The sequence below is a fragment of the Rhinatrema bivittatum genome, chromosome 4 (genome assembly GCF_901001135.1).
Source record: "Rhinatrema bivittatum chromosome 4, aRhiBiv1.1, whole genome shotgun sequence".
NCBI lineage: Eukaryota > Metazoa > Chordata > Amphibia > Gymnophiona > Rhinatrematidae > Rhinatrema > Rhinatrema bivittatum.
Window position 1 is genome coordinate 338,109,992 of NC_042618.1, and position 20,505 is coordinate 338,130,496.

Below are 20,505 nucleotides of genomic sequence, written 5' to 3' on the forward strand. Positions count from 1 at the left end.
ATCTTAAAGTATAAGAAGTCTAGGGTGAAGAGGAGAAGACATGAGAGCTCTGACAGACCGTTGGAGCCACGGAAGAAGCGGGCGGGGGAGGGCCCTCGGAGGCCCGCGGACCCGCCCAGAGGGCACCAGCCGCTGCGGGGGGTCCCTCAGGACACCGATTCTGATTCGTCCTCAGCAGCGGAGCAGGAACCAGACGGGAAGGCCCCCGGAGGCTCTGGAGCTCCCGTCGGTGAAGAGGTGGCGCATCCGGGGAACGCCAAAGGGAGCGCCAGCTATGGAAGGGGACGATCCGAAAGTGGTTCGCTTGTTTAGGAAAGAGGAGCTGGCGCCACTGATCCCGGCTATCCTGCAGGAAGTAGGAGTGGATGCCCCGCCGGTGGGCTCTAAACCAGATGCTAAAATGGATCCGGTGCTGCTGGGCCTCACTGGACCAGCGGTGGGTTTTTCCATTCCACTTCTCGGCGACCGACATCCTGTTCCGGGAATGGGATACCCCGGACTTGGGCCTGAAGGTGAGTAAAGCTATGGACAAGCTCTACCCGTTGCCAGAGGACGCGCTGGAACTCCTTCGATTTCCCAGGGTGGATGCAGCGGTATCTGCTGTGACAAAACGATCCACAATTCCGGTCACGGGGGCCACGGCCCTTCGAGACATACAGGATAGGAAGCTGGAGGTACAGCTTACGAAGGTGTTTTGAGGCGTCGGCCCTGGGAGTCCACGCGGCTATTTGCAGTAACTTTGCGTTGAGAGCGGGTTTGCGCGGGGCTCAGGTGCTTCAGGCCAATGCTGGCCTATCGGGAGAAGAGTCGGTGCAGGCGGATCCTCTAGTGGCGGTGATCGCGTATAGTGCAGATGCAATGCATGACCTTCTGCGGACGTCGGCCAGGGCCATGGTCTCGGCGGTGTCAGCGCGCCGTCTTCGCGGGCTCAGAAATTGGGCAGCGGATGGGTCCTCGAAGGCTCATCTGGGCTCCCTTCCATTCAAAGGGAAGTTGCTGTTCGGTAAGGAATTGGACGACTTGATGCAGTCGCTCGGTGAGAACGGGGTTTTCAAGCTGCCTGGGGACAGGCACCGAAATCGGACGTTTTTCTCCAGTAGGGCCCGGTTCAAGGGGCCAAGAAAGTCACGACCGCAGAGATCGTCGGGGCCCTCGTACCGGGCCGGCTCGGGATCCTCGAGGCCTCCGACATGATCTCAGTCCTTTCGTAGGAGAAAGTTTGGGAGGCGAGACGGTCCCTCGGCGGGGTCGGGTCCAAAGCCTCCCAAATGAGATGCGGACGGTCCATTCCCTACAGCCGGCGCCATTAGCCTTGGCAGTTCCAAACGTAGGGGCCAGGCCGGAGCGTTTTTACGGGGAATGGACCAGAATAACTATGGACCAATGGGTCCTCAACGTGATAAGACGCGGCTACGCTTTAGATTGGCACGTATCCCTGTAGACAAGTTTTTGATCTCGCCTTGCAAGGGGCGCAGCAAACAGGCGGCAGTCCAGGATACCCTGTATCTGCTAGAAGGCCTAGGCGCGATAGTGCCCGTACCACAGGGACAACACCGTCGAGGACGGTACTCCATCTACTTCATCGTGCCAAAGAAGGAGGGTACTTTTAGACCCATACTCGACCTGAAAGGGGTCAACCAGTGTCTTCGCGTTCCACGCTTCAAAATGGAGACGATTCGGTCGGTGGTCGCAGCGTATCCTGAGCAAGCACTATCAGTTCACGGCGCTCTCCTTCGGTCTCGCCACCGCTCCGCGGACGCTTACAAAGGTCATGGTGGTGGTCGCTGCCGCGCTCCGAAGGGAAGGGTTACTGGTACATCCCTACCTAGACGATTGGCTCATCCGAGAAGTCCAATGCCGCCAGACGGTCGACAGGGTCCTGCAACTCTTGCGCTCACTTGGATGGGGGATCAATCTTGCCAAGAGCCGCCTGGTTTCCACCCAGATGCTGCATTACCTAGGAGCACTGTTCGACACGAAGCAGGGCAGGGTATGTCTGTCCCAGGAGCGGGTGTACAAGCTTCAGGGTCAGGTGCGCCGGTTATTGGCCCTGCGGTGTCCTCAGGTCTGCGATTATCGGATGGTGTTGGGGTCCATGGCGTCCACGCTGGCGATGGTGCCCTGGGCCATCGGCGGTTTTTGCAGTCAGCATTGCTCTCCCGGTGGCGTCCGGTGTCGGAAGACTTTCACCGGCCACTCCCACTCACGGATCAGGCGAGATCCAGTCTACCATGGTGGCTCAACTCCGACAATCTGACGCGTGGGGTATCCCTGCTCACGCCGGCCTGGACGGTAGTCACGACAGATGCCAGCTTATCCGGCTGGGGGGGCTGTTTGCCTGGACCGCTCGGTGCAAGGACAGTGGTCCAAAGCTCAATCACAGTGGTCCATCCGTTGCTTGGAGACCAGAGCGGTTTGATTGGCCCTGCAGGCCTTCCTCCCATTGGTTCGAGGGACGGCGGTCAGAGTGTTGTCGGACAACGCAACCACGGTGGTGTACATCAATCGCCAGGAAGGAACGCGGAGCCGGGCGGTCGCGGAACAGGCGAGTCATCTGATGGTCTGGGCGAAAAGACATCTCAGCGAGATTGCGGCATCCCATATCGCCGGAGTCGACAATGTCCAAGCGGATTACCTCAGCCGCCATCGCTTGGACCCGGGGGAATGGGAGCTGCCGGAGATGGCTTACAACTTGATCTGCAAGAGGTGGGGAACACCACACATGGATCTGATGGCCACTGCTCAGAACGCCAGGGCCCCGAGATTCTTCAGTCGAAGAAGAGTAAGGGGAGCCGAGGGGGTGGATGCCCTGGTGCTCCCTTGGCCCACAGACGTACTGCTGTACGTGTTTCCTCCTTGACCACTGCTCGGCAAGGTCCTCAGAAGAATAGAGATGCATCCCGCGGAGGTGATCATGGTGGCACCCGAGTGGCCGCGGCGCCCTTGGTTCGCGGACCTCCTGCGGTTGGCGAGAGGGCCTCCCCTCAGACTGCGAGGGGCGGCGGCCCTTCTGCGGCAACGGCCCGTTTGTTTGGAGGACGCGGATCAATTCTGTCTCGCGGCCTGGCTTTGGAGAGGAAACGCTTAGGTGTGGGCGATCTTTGAGGATTGGTGTAAACCCAGGAAGGTAGATCCCATACTGCCAGCGGGGCCGGATGTCCTCGCTTTCCTCCAGACGGGTCTTGAAAAAGGTCTGTCTAGCAGTACTCTCAAGGTCCAGGTGGCGGCGCTTGGTTGTCTCAGGGGTAAGGTACACGGCGTATCCTTGGCACATCATCCGGATGTGGCACTTTTCCTTCGGGGGGGCTAAGCTTTGCGGCCTCCTCTACGTCATCTTTTTCTTTTTTTTCCGTCCTGGAATCTCAATTGGGTTCCTTCGGCGCTGTGTACATCACCTTTTCTTGAGCCCATCAAGCGTTCGCCGCTAAGGGACCTCACTCTTAAGGCGGTATTTCTCGTGGCTATTGCATCGGTGAGACGAGTTTCAGACTTGCAGGCGTTATCCTGTCGGGAGCCATTCCTCCGCTTTTCTGATTCGGGGGTCTCCTTAAGGACGGTTCCCTCCTTCCTCCCAAAGGTGGGGTCAGCTTTTCTTTTGAACCAGTCGGTTGAGCTGCCCGCTTTTCCGGAGGGGGAGCGTTCTGATCCTAACGCCAAATGGTTGAAGAAGCTAGATGTTCGCAGACTTCTGCTCCGTAAGAAGCCATCGCTTCGGCGTACATACTGAAAGGGAAGGCTGTTCCGGTGGGTCTTCGGGCTCATTCGACACGCACTCAGGCCGCTTCCTGGGCGGAATCTTCACATGTGTCGCCACAAGAATTTTGCAGAGCGGCGATCTGGAAGTCTTTGCATACTTTTGCTAGACACTACCGGTTGGATGTTCGGGGCATGGATTCTGGGGGTTTCGGAGAGAGAGTGCTGCGAGCGGGACTCTCTGGTTCCCACCCTCAGTAAAAGTCAGCTCTGGTACATCCCAGGTGTCTGGACTGATCCTGGTACGTACAGGGAAAGGAAAATTAGTTTCTTACCTGATAATTTTCGTTCCTGTAGTACCAAGGATCAGTCCAGGCTCCCGCCCTCGTAATCTGTAAGTGTATTGTTTGTTGCTGAGAGTCCGCTCGGTTGCGCTGGTTTTGTTATTATCTGTTGGTTGGACCTCTGGTTCGGGGAGTTCTGATCCAGCTGGGGGTTCTTTGAGTCGGCCCGGGAGTTTTCGGGCGGTATAGTTAGTTAGTGGAGTTTTTCCATTTTTGCTTTGACATTACGTAAGACTGACGAGCTGTGGGTGGCGCCTTACTATATGTAGGGGTGCCCGACAAGTTTTGCTCTGTCTCCATCTGCTGGTGCGGAGTCACAACCCAGGTGTCTGGACTGATCCTTGGTACTACAGGAACGAAAATTATCAGGTAAGAAACTAATTTTCCTTTGATGTGAACAAATTAAGGGAATCTAATAGCCCTCAGGTACCTGGGTGAGTCCGATTTGGTCTGGGAGTTCCCCTGCAGGACCTAGCAGCAGCTCACGTGGCTAAAGCTATTATCTTTCAGACAAATGTTTTGAGCTGACACTTTTGAGAACCTGGAGTATAAGGACCAGCAGAAATGGCCTTTGCCCTACTAGGAGTTAGGTGGAGCACTTCCCATGAGTAGATTTCAGATCAATTCCATGAAGCTCCAAACGAGCAAGATCTTTGGCGGAAAAAATAAAGCAGGAGCCAGGGGGGTTCAGATATCCTTGTATAACCATGACCAGCACCTAGTCATCAGTATGTGGTTCTGCAGGAGAAGACAATGTTTCCCTTTGAGGAGTCCATTTCTTCAATCTTATCCTTTTCACCAGAGGAGATTAGGATGAAGGCATAACTTGCAGATACCGCAGAGGGCACAGACTGGATCTGGCTTGCTGCAAGAGACAGTCTCAGAAGCTCTCTATCTGCTTTCTCCTATCAGGTACTTTCTTCCAAGGATAGAAGAACACATGTCTTCCACAGCAGGAGGTATCCTCGACTTGGAAGTGAACTTAGTTATGAAAGGATCTGGCATCCCTACCTCTAGAGTGTCCACAGGGCAGCATCTCTTTGAGTCTTGTTGACTTTGGTCATTTTAAAGAAACAGGTATCTCTGCGCCCAATATGCTCCTCTTTTGGAAGGTAGTGTTTCAATTTTATCGAATTGGGCATTTCTCACTTATGAGGGTAAGAAAGTCAGGCAATATAAGCCAGGTCAAGGACAGCCACTTAAGAGTCCATTGTAGGTCACCTTTGAAATGTTTGTAGGTGACCAGTTTCTTCTTGGATAAGTCTTTGGTCTTTTAATGTGCCCTATTAAAGCACAATGGTTTCTATAGCATCAGTTTCAGGAGTAATTGAGGAAAGGAGCACATTGGCCTGCTCCATTAAGAGTTTGCAGATCTCAGAAGGCCAGTGATCCCACTCAGCGAGGGCACAGGATTCCTTGTAGGCAGAGTCAGAATCTGTCTTTCCAGAAGATAATAGCAGGGCAGCTCTTTTGCCTCCATTGCATCCCCGCTCTAAGCACCTCATTGTGGATGTGCAGGCTGGGAGAGGCTTTGTCTTTGACACAAGAGTCCTGAGAGCTACTGTGGCTTCCTCACGCCAGATTTGGGTGGAGCATTGGTACATCCCACTTGTCCAAACTGGTCTGGCATGAATGATAAGGAAGGTAAAATTTAAACTTTAGTCTTTCCAGATAGTCCAGAACCCATCCAAGGAAACTGCGGCAATCAAGGACTCTCACTCTAATAAGTTTAGAAATCTAATAGCAAATACATTGTTGCTCACTCTGAAGACAGCTGATGTAATTGTGAGCTTGGCATAGGGCTGCTTATTCCTGCGTTAATCATGGAGTAAGGTTTTTTGGCTGTATCAGATTTTATTTGTGATGGTGGTTTGGAAATTAAATAATTGTCTTCAGTTGTCTTAGCTTTGATATAGGATACTGAAGAGCTGAAGGCAGTACCAGACCCCTGTAGGGGGCATGAAGTCAGCTTTGTCTCCATCTGCTGGCAGAGGGGACATAATTCACTTGTCTGGACTGTTCTGGCAGGTCTAAAGGAAAGGACATTAACAGGTACATTTTTAAATTTCACCTTTCTGCAGGTACCTGTCGTTTTCACCTGGTTTGGTTTTTTTCCCCGAGGGTAGAATTTTTGCTGGAAAAGTACGTGCAAAGATTTGAAAATGTCACCTATATGCATTTTTTTTCCTCCCCTAATCATGCCCCAGGAATGCCACCTGTCAGTGTGGCTAAAAGTTACCATGTTGTGGAATTAGATGTGAACGTTTAGCCCCCTGGAGGGTGGGCAGTTTTCAGATAGCCATTTAATGTGGGTAAAACTCTTTTTTTTTCACCTGTAGAAATCGCTTTGAAAATTGTCCCCACAGTGTTATGGATCGTGAGTAGCTGATATTTACTGCCCCTCCCCGCTAGTTGTTGTCTCTTAGTGCTGTGGTGCGAGAGATGGTGAAATAATCTGTTACCTTTACCCTTATTATGCTTCGTTATGGATTAACTTTATAGCCCCTTTGTATAGACAGTGATGAGGTGGATAATAATGGCTTGCACACTGCCCTAGCTAGGTGTGGGGTTGGCCTCTAGCACTGATTGCCAGTGAATGTCCCAGGGAGGGGTTTATGAGCAGGATAAGGGTGGCATCCAGAGATGACTGCTGTGAGTGTCCCTGGGTACACCAGCCTTTTATCATATTAAACAGAGATTTCAGAGATGAAAGCTCTGTTAGTTCACTCTGTTTTCGAGTGCCTTCCCTGGTCATTATCACAGTGTTTCGTTCCCATGCATTTTATCTTGTGCTTTTGCTTTTTTCACATTTTGAGAGCCTTGCTGTTTCATTTGGCTGGATTTTTCAATTACTTTATTTGAGTCTTTTGTGTCCTCCTTTGCCTGCTGTGTCTTGCGCTGGCATTTTTTTCTTCCATTGTCTGAATTCAGTTATGTCTTTTTTTTTTTTTCCTATTGAGTTATATGTTGCAATCTATGATATGTTTTGTTTATTTATTTTTTTTGTCCTCTGAGATTAGGTCACTGGTCACAGACTGAAACCTCTTATTTTAAACAGGAAGGGGGGTGGTTGATGGAGGGAGTTTGGTGTCTTTATTGCATTTGTGAGATTCGGTCTTCTGACCACACTACTAACTTTGGTGGCTGGGGTTACCCTGACCTTACTCCCCTGAAGGAATATAAAGCGGGTTGTTATTTTCCACTGTGAACATCAGCAGGGTTTTGATTTACTCTCACTGAGCATGCTCGGAAGACAGGTCCTGGAGAAAGCATGGGGGTAACCTGCACAGTGCAGCAGATTCCGGCACTTTCTGCCGTCGTTTCTGTGTTTCTATAAAGCCCACAACGCCCCAGACTTGGCCTTCTGCTGGGCCATAGGGCACTGCTTTACTGTTGGTACCCTTCATTAGCATATGCCATTTAAAAAGCATGCCCTACCTAAATTCCACTTCTCCTCTTCTGCCCATCTCGAAAGTGGATGCCCCGCTTCCCCCCAAGATGTGACTGCATTTTAGTTGTGTTAAAAAAAAAAAAAAAAAAAAAAAAGTAATTTGGGATTCAGTTAGGGCAGAGAAAGGTAATCGCTGAAAAGCAGCTGCACATAAAAATGAATGAACAGGTCAGGCGAAACCCTGAGCCGGCGACGGGCCGAAGGGTCAGTCCCGAGCATGCTCCGTGGCTCCCGGCGCCTCGCTGGAATGGTGGAGGGCTTTTGCTGCTCTCTGGTGTCTTCTCACTCATTTTCCTAGGTCTTGCCTCTTCTCTGTGTGACTCTGCTGGTAACAGGCACAATCCGTAAAGCTCAGAACCTTCTGAAACAGTATTCCCAGCACGGGCTGGATGGGAAAAAGGGGGGCTCCGCCCTCAGCCCTATGGAAGGTAATCCTATTTCTCTTTCTTGGGGGGTCTTCCCCCCTTTCTCCTAATGCTATACTTAATATTTCTTTTGTGCAGAGCTTCCATTTGCAGTGGGCTCAGGGGCCTCAGTCCATCTATCAACTTCAAGGTAGCACTGCTGCTAGATGGTTAATTCCTTTCTTTAATTGGTAACGTTAATTACTCAGAAAAATGATTTATTTCTTCATATATGCAACAAAAGATGTCATGCTTGGCATACAGGCCTTTATAAGGTTGTCTGTGATCCTTTCTAGCTAATGGAAGCTGTGCTCTGGTTTATGGGGAAATGACCTGGTTTCTCTCATCTCAATTAAGCTGCACTACAGGATAACACTGGTGCAGTTGCAGGGCTCCTTCAAGCCCAGTAAGAAGGATTGGACCAGAACTGTCCGAAAATCACATTCAAATATTTCCATGCGGTAACACAGGGATTTTCAGCGCTCCGTTCCAGCACATCCCTGTCGTCTCAAATTGACTCCCCAGAGCAGTGGGTAACAGCCTGGTCACTCTCCTCCTTTCCACAGTCTGCACTGGCAGCTGGAAAGGGGAAAGGGTCCAATCCTCGAGCTTGAAGATGTCCGTGCTGCATCCGTGTCCGGGCTGTCCTGGGACCCAAGCCATAGGCCTATCAGAAACCCCCAAGTAAGCGGTGAAGTGGTTTCAGGCCTGCCAGGGCCTCCATTGCTGTCTCTCCACTGGATAAAAGCCTTCTTCTGTTTGTGCCGGTTGACATCTAACCAGGTCATGAGCATGATTTACGAGTTAAACATCTGTCCGATGCCCTGAGCGAGAAGCATGGCCCCGCCGCTGGTAAGTACTGCAGGTCAGGAGAAAAACGCCTCTTCCACCCACTGCTTAACATTTTGATGATGGTGCTCCTGAAAAATATATATTTTTTTATAGTTACAGTCCTGAAATGTTATAAAGAATGTGGGGGGATTCCAAGAGGTGCCTTGACTTCGGGCTACAAAGGTTTCTTTGCCCTGGTCAGTTTTCTTTTTCTGGGCACTGGGCAGTGATAATAATGTTTTTATACATAGAACTCTTCAGCTTAGAACAGAGACAAGACGCAGGTACATACATTTGTAAAAAGTGAGAGGAAAGTAAATGGAGATGATCTTATCACAGGAAACTAAAGAGTCTGTTAGGCAATAAGTTGAAAACATAGGGAGACAACTTACTTATACAGCACGGTTAACTTGGGGACCTCATGGCCACAGGATACTGCAGAAGGAAAGAGTGTAACTGTATTTAAAAATGGTTAGGCACATTTTTGGAAGATAACTTGCTTACAATTTTTTTATTTTTTTAACATGCCTGTGCTTTATCACTGGTGCAGCAGGATACTGGGCCAGCTGGACCTTTGGTATAACCCAGTTTGGCAGTATTTATGTAAAAGTCCTGGCTCTGGCTCATCCTATGTAAGGAAACAGGAGACATAACGAGCCCTCATCAGGAGATGAATCCGGTTAACTCCTTCCCCCCCCCCCCCCCCCTTTAAATAATATTTTTTACCTTTTCATACAGAAGCCCATTTTCAAAGGGTTTAGGCTCTTAACTTTGAGAATTAGGATGCTAAATTGGGCCTTTTGAAATTTGACTAGGGCTGAGTCCCTAAATTTAGGAATCTTAAAAAGCAAATGGCTACTGGGGTAGAGTTAGGGAAGGGAAAAAAAAGTTAAGAGCTTAACACTGGTCTGTAGCACGAGGCACCTAACTTAGGGAAAAAAATGAATAGAAATCCTAAATTTAGTGCCCTAAGTTTTACTCTCCCACCTGAAAATTTAGGCTCCTAAGTTTGACTGAAAATAAGCGCTTAACATGGAGCCTAAACTTAGGTGCCCAGGTTTTTGTTTTTTTTTAATATCAGCCATAGAGCACTGCTACTGTATGCAGAACTATACGAGATAAATCACAGGTTGACAGGGTCCCTGATCAAGCATGTTCAACCTCAAGTGTGCACACTAGGATGAACAGCTGGGCCAGAGTCCTGCAGTCAGTGGTTGAGCTGGGGCTAGACCTTGGGATGTAGGTTTCAACAAGAATCCTAAGCCTTAAGCCCTCTCCTTTGTATTATCAGTTTGATTATCTCTCAGTTTTTCTGGACAAGAATTGTGGTCACTTTTTTTTTTTAATGTGTGTCAAAAGCCCACTTGTGATGGTGGGAGCCAAGTAGTTGTTCTGCAGTAGCCAAAGCAGGTTCTTGGTGCGTTTCCAGTAGTAATCCTAGCCAGCAGGGCTCCACAAACAGGGCAATGGGCCATTTTGCTCCATTGTAGTAGAACAAGGACTGCACTGAGCATGTGCTGTCTAGCTCTCCATTCTGGGGCACAGTGTTCCAGTTTTCAAGGATTTCCTTCATTGTAGACTTTTGAATCCTATCCTGCAGCATCAAAGTGCTAGTGTTTGCCCATTGTGCCTGTTGGTATAGAAGGATAATGTGATGAGTACATGCTCCATGCAGGCAAAGCACATGAATTTCTGCAGGGGAAATCCTGTGCTCCAGGTACTTCATATCCTTTTGGGTTATTAAATGTAAAACTGCCTATGTCATATAGCAGTCTTGGTGTGAAATATAAGATGACTGAAGTGAAACAAGCTAACACCCCCTCCCCAATGCTTGCAATCCTGAAGTCCCATGGCTAGATCCTTGGCCAGTTTATGAATCTAGGCCTGCAAAAGGCTAAAGCTTGCCATCTGGGTGTCTTGTTTATAGGCTTGTGTTCCTCCTGCAGGGAAGGACGACATGCTGGACATTGAGATAGATGCATACATTCACTGCATCAGCGCCTTTGTGAAACTGGCTCAGAGCGAGTATCAGCTGTTGATGGAGATCATTCCTGAGCACCACCAGAAGAAAACGTTTGATTCCTTGATTCAGGTTCCAATGTCTTTTTTTTTTTTTTTTTTTTACTGTTTTTTTTTTCTTACTCTTTTCCTATCTCAGATTTTTACTATTCTCTTTTGCCTGGGACTAGCATAGGGATGACCAGCTACAGCCACAAATAGATCTGGTTTCCAGGGTAATAAAAATCTGCAAATTAACTTGTATTTTATGTAAAATATATCTTGTGATTGTTATTTGTAGATATTGAGCCCTGTCTGTGGCTCTTAAGGACCAGAACTGGCCATTGTTAGACTTTGCATTGGGACCAGCAATGAGTTCTGGTAGACTTCTAGATGGGTCATAAAATGAAGCTCTGTCAGAAACGGGGAATCAGGAAATGTCCCTGCTTCAGCTGCTAACTGTGGATTAGAGGCCAGAATTCAAAAAGGGTTGAGGTCAGCATTGAATGGGTCAGCAAGCTACCTGGGTAACTTTAGCTGAGATACTCAGCGGGGATACATATCCCACTGAATGTACCCAATTAAGTTTAAAGTTATCTGGATAAGTTTATGTAGATAACATTAGCCCTGCTCTCTACTCCATCCTTGCTTACCTACTGAATATCAGTGCTGCCTGGCTAAGTTTAAGCCCTGTAATGCCTCCAGGCTGCCTCTTTTGTTTATCTGGGTAAGTTTTAGGCAGGTAATGACTGGACTGCCTAAAACTTACTCGTTTGGCAGGGTGGGAAATTCCAAATGTGGGCTTTTGTCTGGCTAAGTGCCGAACTTAGTTGAAAAAACGCCTTTCCTTTGAGGGCATATATTTAGGCATCTAACCCCATCATTCATCAAAATGCGTTATGGCGTTAACATGCATGATAATGTGTTAATGCCATAACGCATGCGAAAAGTGTGGGAACACATGGCGCGAATGTAAATTTTTGGAGTTTGGGTGGGATTTAGTTAAATTAGGGGCAATATCGCACTCTGGAAATAACTACACTTTTTTTCCTGGCGTTGGGCTGTATAATATGCCTGAAATGGCCATGATGTAATTCACGATTAATGTTTGGAATTGCATTTTGGCCATTTCTAGGTTGGGGGGGGGGGAGGAGTAGAGAGAGCGAGACAGCCAGACAGCTTCTGGGGGAGGGCCTCACTGTGTGCAGCTATTTATATCTCTATAGGACGGCCACCTAATAGGTCGAGGTGAGGTGTTGGTGGTGGTTTAGGGTTTAGGGGCCAGTTTTGCATGTAGAGTGAGACGTACAAACAGCACAGTATACCTTGGTGAAGATTTGATATCATTGGGAGTGAGGAAAGTCTCAAAAAGATGAAATTCTGTTCTATGTTATCTCACCCTAGCTCGATGGTACCCTGTTAGAGTCCGTCAAGCTAGGGTGAGAGAACATAAACACGCCCATTTTCCTTATTGCGGGCATTATCGATGCGTTAGTAACACTTTTTGATGAATCTAGAGGTAACTTAGGGTACCTAATTTCAGTGGGACTTAGAAGTTTTACGTTTTCATCTGAAAATTCAGTTAAAACATTGGGGTCCATATTCAGCCACTGGGCGGCTCTGCTAGTTACCCGGATAAACTTATCTGGCTAACTAGTGCTGTATATTCAGCAGTGCTGCTGTGCTGCTGAATATACCCAGCTATCTTAAATGGATAAGTTTATCCAGCTAACTTTAGGGCAGCCCTGTGGCCCCACCAGAGTTACACGAATAAATCAACGGGCTAACTCTGAATATCACCTCGTCCCCGTTTCCTCCATTCCCCATCCATGACTTATCTGGGTAAGTGGTGCCTGCTGATCCTAGCTGGATATTCAGCAGCGCCACTTAGCTGGAAAGTAGTACTTATTCTGCTAAATGCTATTTTGAATATCAGCATCTCTATGTCCTAAATTTAAGAAGACTATTCATTTGCCTAGATTTAGGCTCCTAAGTTAAGTGATAAACACATAACTTCTTTTCCTCACCCTCAGCCCCTGTAGCCATCCATTTCTTAGGCTCTTAAATTTAGGTTCCTCATAAAATTAGGATCCTAAATTTAGGAGCTCACTCCTAGTAACTTGTCCTAGTACATGTCCACCACCAAACGGGCCCTCTCCTTAGCAGGCCCTTCCCTCTGGAACTCCATGCCCCTTGACCTTCGCACCGAAACCTCCACACCCACCTTCAAAAAGAAACTCAAAACCTGGCTCTTCCTCCAAGCATACCCCCAGACACAATCTTCATCATCCCTTACAAACATCCTCACCCAACCGCCTACCCCTACCAACACCCCTTCTTCAGGACATACTCCCTGCACCCACCCCCCCAATGAACTTCAAACCTAAAATATTACTTAGTACCCGCCTCTCCCCTCCAATCACTGTTCCTCTGCGCTTATACTAACCTGTAAATAATCTGTGTTTATCACATTTTCCTCAAACCCCTGTTCATATCTCTTCCTTATGTATCCTTTTCTCCCTCCCCCCTCCCCCTCCCTTTGTCTTGTCTACCTATATACCTCTCCTCCCCACCTTTTTATCTTGTTTATTGCTATGTTACTGAGTTTATTGTTACAAACTGTTCTTTGTAAAGGCTTTGCCTATATATCCTTGGTTGTAAGTTATCTGTAAACCGGCACGATGTGCAAACGGTTGCCGGTATATAAAATAAAATAAAATAAAAAATAAAATAACTTTTCAAATGGGCCAATTAGGGGCCTAATTCCCAAAGCTGGACACCTAAACCCTTTGAAAATTGACCTCTTCCTCTTCATCCAGCCAGACCAGTCCAGATGCTTGGGTTATGCCTCCTGACTAGCAGATGTAACATGTTTGCTGACTTCATCCCTTATAGGCTCCTGTTTTGACCTCAGCCTGCCAATATTCTCTGTCTCCAGCAGATGGCAGGCAAGCATATCATGCCAAGGCCTAGTTAGGCCTGGTGAAGAAGAGAGAAGTTTATATGGGCAGCTCCTTTGGTTGAGCACAGCCAGTGGACCAGGGGGCTTCCAGCTGTTGGAACAGGATTTTTCCTGGCTATGGTCACTGGAATACCCCCCTCTTTTCTGTGAGCTCTCCTCCCCTTAAAAAAAAAACCAAAAAAAACCAAACAAGGCTCCCCTCTCTAATTTTTCTCCCTTTTCCTAAGCCCTGTGTCTGTGCTTGTTAAAGCTGTTTAAAAAAAAAAAAAAAAAAGGCAGTAAGCAGGAGAATGGTTTGCTGTCTGAGGGCACTGCAAGCTGAGACAGGAGAGAGAAGGGAGGAAATGATGGCATCTCTTCAGTGCTGTGAGGATTGCGCAATAGTTTGGAGTGTATGTGGATCATGGGAGGGGGAAGCCTCTGCTAATCTTGTGGGGAGGAGAGGGAGAGAGGGCAGCTTGTGGAAACATCTGCCCTGGGAGGGCCCTCTCAGTGGGAACGTCTGCAGGCTGTTCCTGCTGGCATGCTTGCTGCTGCAGTGGGAACAGTGCTCATGTTGGAACCGCAAGAAGAGAGTAGCTCAGAGCTGGGGCCTCATACGCTGGTTCTGGCAGCCTTGGACGCTGCAGTGGTCTGGTCCATGGTCTCCTTTAGGTGGACTTCCAAGAAGAGCAGCTCTTATTTCTTCAGATGGAGATCTATTCATTTCTCTTCCTGGGCCTCTGTTTCCATGGAGTTTGTGAAGTGTTCGCATCAGTTCCTTTTTTTCTATAGGTCTGAGTGCAGCTCTGAATTTCTCTCCTATGGGAACTGCTTCCCAGAAAAAACCTCCTGGGAATCCAGAGCAAAAGAATGAGAAAAGAAGTAGAGGAAGACTGGGAGGGAAGAAAGTCCTGCGGTTTTGGATCTGTCATTTGTGGACCTTAAGGGCCTGATTTTAAAAAGCATTTACATGATTAAAATTGGTCTTTACATGTGTGAACGCACTTTAACTCTGTAAGTGGACTTTTGAAAATTGCTACAATATATGCCATTGAATTGTCCATAGGTTATTCACATGTAAGTGCACTTTACGTGTGTAAATATTTTTTTTAGAATTGCTACAATAGTATGTTACATTTACACGTTTAACTCCTTTTAAAATTACCTTTTAAGGTTTTAAGGGAAAGTGGCAGGGAGAATCGGAGGAGGAGGATTATTCCCTTAGGGAAGAGGATAATTCAGCTATGGTCTGGGTGTTCCACAAAGAGGAACTTTTGCCCATATTTTCATTTAGTCCCTATGAATGCTGGACATAGCAAAAAAACAAATAAAAAAAAAATAGAATAGGAATTGGTTAACTCAGAAGAAGACCCTATAATGGTGCCATAGGCTGCTGTATGCAGCGGAATTGTTGCTAGGGCAGGACTGTGTTTATCTCAACATATACAGGAAAGTTCCTTAGAATTTGGGAAGAGGATCCTGTAGGATGCAGCTCAAGTGGCACAGAGGCTGACCTTTTTGGTGGATGCCTCATATGAATTGTGCTGGGCTTCAGGTAAGAGTATGAATTCCATTGTTGTAGCTGCCCATCATTGGCAATGGCTATGGAACTGGTCAGCAGTTTGTTTCCAAGGCAAGGTTGCTTCTAGGGAAATATTCTTTTTGGAGAAGATTTAAAAAAACAAAACAAAACAAAAACCTGGTAACCTCATGGGGGGAATTGAAAGTCCCTACATTGCCCGAAGACGAGCCTGAGAGGGCGTTGTGACTAGCTCCGGCTTGGAGCTGCCTTAAGGATTCCACATGTGCAAAGCCAGGAAGGTTGATAGATGGCCAATGATGTAGATCCTTTAGTAGATTCCAGGCCTTTCGGAACTCTATAAACCGAGGTAACTCAGAAGAAGTTACCTCGGTAACTGAAGAGAGAGCAGTTTTAAGTGGTGTACCGCAAGGATCGGTGTTGGGACCGGTCCTGTTCAATATCTTTGTGAGCGACATTGCGGACGGGATAGAAGGTAAGGTTTGTCTTTTTGCGGACGACACTAAGATCTGCAACAGAGTGGACACGCCGGAAGGAGTGGAGAGAATGAGACTGGATTTAAGGAAACTGGAAGAGTGGTCGAAGATATGGCAGCTGAGATTCAATGCCAAGAAGTGCAAAGTCATGCATATGGGGAGTGGAAATCCGAATGAACTGTATTCGATGGGGTGGGGGGGGGGGGGGAAGGCTGATGTGCACGGAGCAGGAGAGAGACCTTGGGGTTATAGTGTCTAATGATATGAAGTCTGTGAAACAATGCGACAAGGTGATAGCAAAAGCCAGAAGAATGCTGGGCTGCATAGAGAGGAATATCGAGTAAGAAAATGGAAGTGATTATCCCCTTGTACAGGTCCTTGGTGAGGCTTCACCTGGAGTACTGTGTTCGGTTCTGGAGACCGTATCTACAAAGAGACAGAGACAAGATTGAAGCGGTACAGAGAAGGGCGACCAGAAAGGTGGAGGGTCTTCATCGGCTGTCATACGAGGAGAGATTGAAGAATCTAAATATGTACACCCTGGAGGAAAGGAGGAGCAGGGGTGATATGATTCAGACTTTCAGATACTTGAAAAACTTTAATGATCCAAAGACAATGACAAACCTTTTTCGTCAGAAAAAAATCAGCAGAACCAGAGGTCACGAGCTGAGGCTCCAAGGAGGAAGACTAAGAACCAATGTCAGAAAGTATTTCTTCACGGAGAGAGTGGTGGATGCCTGGAATGCCCTTCCGGAGGAAGTGGTGAAGTCCAAAAGTGTGAAGCACTTCAAAGGGACGTGGGATAAACACTGTGGATCCATCAGGTCTAGAGGACGCGTATAAAGAGCAGGCAGCAAAACACTGCACGGAGCAGCAGTAGCCACAGAGGCATTCACGGAGCGGGATGCCAGTGGCCAGTGGTTGGTGTTCCACCTTCACGGAGCAGAAGGATGGAGGGCTGCCATCTCCCAATTAAAAAAAGAAAAAAAAAACAAAACCAAAAAAAAACCAGGGATGGGTTCATGGGCTATAGGTATTACCAATTATTAGGCTTATTCAATTACCAATTATTAGGCTTTTCAATATTTGATGATAGTTAATGTAACTTTCAAGGCATACTTCACTTTCAATGCATATCCAGCATAGCTCCCTGCTTCAACGGCAGGGGAGAAGAAAAACTAATACTTCACGCATATCTCTGCTTCAACGGCAGAGAGCTATACTGCCGCTTACCCAACTAATCAAACTTAACATTTCACTTGGAAGCAGCTCCATCACTGCTCTCTACATTAATAGTGGGGGTGAAAGGGAAATAGAACCTAAGGTTACTAAGAGCCAAGAGAAACAGATAAGTATGAGAAAAAAGAAGTGTGAAGCTTGCTGGGCAGACTGGATGGACCGATTGGTCTTCTTCTGCCGTCATTTCTATGTTTCTATGTAAGGATGGAGTCTCAGGGCAATACATAAATTCTTGGACCTTCTCTGGTACAAATGTTAGCCGGGTGTTTGTCAGCGTATCACTGGAAATGGGTATTCATCAGGGCTGAATTTAGGCACAGGCAAGTTCCTGGGGTGCCAAATTCTGAAGGCACCCAAAAACTGGGACTGCCCCACTGCGCTTTCATTTCCAGGGGTAGTCCCCATATTCTGCCTATGGGCACCCTAATATTAAATCTGGCCCTGGCCAAATTACTTCAGATCAGAAGGTCTTTAGGAGTTGTCAAGGACGGCTGTGCTCTGGAGTTTCCCACCCTTTTTTCATAAGCTTTATAGTTTCCCCTTCTCGTTTTGTTCATAAGTAGAAGCCGTACGCATGATGTTTTTGTGGTTGTTGCTTATGGGGGTGGTGGTTTTGGTCCTGTACTCCCAATTGGGTCAGTACTCAATTTACTTTGTGGTACCAAAGAAGGGGGGGGGGGGTATCTTTTGTCCTATTCTAGACCTGAAGCAGCTCAACAAAGCTCTGAAGGTGTTCCACTTCAGGATGAGTCTCTGAAGTCAGTTATAATAGCGCAACAAGGAGAATTCTTATATGTAATGAAAGTGTATCTGCATATCCTAATAAAACAAGAGCATCACCTTCAGTGTCAGGCTGACCCTTTTGGGTTGGCCATGGCTCCAAGATCTTTTTCCAAGATGATGGTTGTAGTAGCAGCTCCGCACAGAGAAACTATTTTGGTGCATCTGTGTCTAGATGATTAGTGGATCTGACTGAAGCTGGCCCAGGAAAGCAAATCTGTGATGGCCAGAGTGATGCATTTATTGCAGAATCTGGTCTGGGTTTCCAGTTTTGACAAGTGTCTTGCTTCTTGATCCCTAGTGTATCTGGGGGTTCAATTTGACATCAGGGAAGGCCGGGTCTGTTGACAGACATAAAGATCCAAAAGTTGCAGAACCAATGCATATTTTTTGAGGCCTGAGAGATCCATGATGTGGCTTTATCTTCAGACATGGATTTCATGACGGCTGTCTTAGATTTAGTGCCTTGGACAAGGGTGCACATGAAACCCTTGCAGATAGTCTTGTTTTCGAAGTGGTCTCCTCAGTCCTGGGTATATTTCATTAGACTCCCTCTGATGACATAAGCCAGAGAGAGTTTTGTTTGGTAACTACTACGTAAATATCTAACAGTGGGAGTGGATATTGAATTTTGAATCTCCCGTTTGGATATTAGATGCCAATCTCTCTAGGGTTAGGGTGTTCACTGTATAGTGGCTCAAGGCACTTAGAATCTGGAAGAAGCCAAGTGGTCCATCAATTGGTTGGAAACCAGAGCAATAGGGAAGGAACTTCTTTTAGTTACTTCCATTCTTCAGGGTCACATGGTCAGGAACTTGTCAGCCAATACTACCTTGGTGGCCTTGCGATTCCCTGAGGCAGTATCAGGTATCAGCATATGGCGGAAGGGATAGGTCTATGGTTAATCAAGGCAGAGAAGCATGTAAAAGGGCTCTTTGACACTCTTTTTGTGGGGGTAGAGAATGTACAAGTGGACTTCTTCAGTTGCAACAAGTTGGACCTTGGTAAATAGTCTGTTCCAAATTGTGTTCAAATGGGGAGAACCAGTGATGGACTTATTGGCGGTCAGCAGAAACACATAATGTGAAGATTTTTCAGCTAAAGAAGGGTAAGAGATTCAACCAGTTTCAGCCCTGATTTAAGACTCTCTGGTTCCCTCTGTTGCCTCTGTTGGGCAGAGTCTTGCAGAAGATTTCTGGGTATCAGAGGCTAGCGATATTGGTAGTTCCTATTAGGCCAAGGTGTCTTTAGTATATGGATCTAGTGAGGATGCTGGACAGGATTCACTATTGTTGCCTTAAGACAGGGGCCTAATGTTCAGGGATGGTGGTTCATGAGGATTTGTCTCGGTTTTATTTCACTTTGGCCCTTGAGAGGGCTTATCTGTCAGAGAAGGATATTCTCACAAGGTTGTAAATTCCTTTTGTGGTTAAAAAAAAGTTTTCACATCCTTGGCATATGTAAAAGTCTGGAAATTGAGGTTTGGTGCTCGATTAGGAAGATCTCAGCAAGAGGAGCTTTGGTGTTGGTTAATTAAGATTTGCTGCAGGGGGGATTGGATAAGGGTTTGGTCTTAACTCCCTAAGGGGCAGGTAGTGGCTATTGCCTGTTAGAGACCAGTTGATGAGCAGACCCTTATCGTCTCATCTGAACATGTCTTGTTTTCTTCAGGCAGTGAAGCATATTCAGCCTTTGGTAAGAAAATTAGCATCTCCCTGGAATTGGAATTTGGTATTGTCATACCTAGTTGGTCATCCATTTGAACCTCTAAGAGAAGCCTATCTGTTATGCCAGATGAATTTCAGAGCTGTAGGCTTAATGGTGTAGAGATCCCTTTCTGGGTTCTTCAAATGAGTGGTATGTATAATAATGACAGCAGATAAAGACTAAATGGTCCATACCGTATGCCCAGCAATTTGCTCATGGTAGTAACTGCCGCTTCATGCAGGTAACCCCCATGCCTTCTGTTAAGGGTAGTAACTGGCTGCTCCATGTAGGTTAATTTCCCCTATGTCTTCTGTAAAGGGTGGAAACTGCTGCTTCATGGAGAAGTCCATTAACAGCTATTAATCAAGTTTACTTAGGGAATAGCCACTGCTATTAATTGCATCAGTAGCATGGGATCTTCTTAGTGTTTGGGTAATTGCCAGGTTCTTGTGGCCTGGTTTGGCCTCTGTTGGAAACAGGATGCTGGGCTTGATGGACCCTTGGTCTGACCCAGCATGGCAATTTCTTATGTTCTTATGCAGGTTACCCTCATGCCTTCTGTTAAGGGTAGTAACTACTGCTCCATGCAGGTTACTGCCATGCCTTCTGAATAAGGGTAGTAGTTGCCATATAGATTCTCATGATTCCTTCGATACTTCCTAAGATGGTTTCACATTTTTTCATCTTAAGCAGATGGTATGTCTCCCAGCTTTCCCTTCCTTCCAAAGGAACTTGGGTGGAGAACAATATGATGAGTTTCTTCATTCAGATATTAGAAAAGTTCTTCTGTTATAATTAAAGATCATTAAAATTTCATAACCTTGGCGCATCATTTGTTTGGTTTAGTTTTTCTAGAAGGTCTGGAATGGCTTTGAAAGTGTTGATAGCTTGTTGGAGTAAGAAAATGAAATTCAAGAGCTTGCCATTACCCAAGAAATTTTGAGCCTAATTTTCAAAAGCATTACACACTTAAAACTGGGTTTTACACACGTAAATGCACTTTACATGAGTAAATGGCTTCTGAAAATTGCTATGACAGTATGTTACATTTACATGCATAACTCCTTTGAAAATTCACCTGTCAGGACGCAGGTGGCT

General features: G+C 46.9%; 1 protein-coding gene across 9 annotated transcripts in view; it reads left to right on the forward strand.

Annotated features, from left to right (window-relative positions):
• EXOC7 (exocyst complex component 7) overlaps positions 1-20,505 on the forward strand; it is a 135,679-nt gene that overhangs the window by 60,345 nt on the left and 54,829 nt on the right. For 5 of the 9 annotated variants that reach the window (XM_029600452.1, XM_029600455.1, XM_029600459.1 and 2 more), the window contains 2 exons: positions 7,824-7,916; positions 10,670-10,815. In XM_029600452.1, the coding sequence (XP_029456312.1) occupies positions 7,824-7,916; positions 10,670-10,815 (239 nt within the window). Of the gene's footprint in view, positions 1-7,823; positions 7,917-8,675; positions 8,745-10,669; positions 10,816-20,505 lie in introns of all 9 variants that reach the window. The other 4 variants (XM_029600454.1, XM_029600457.1, XM_029600458.1 and 1 more) reach the window with 2 other exon arrangements.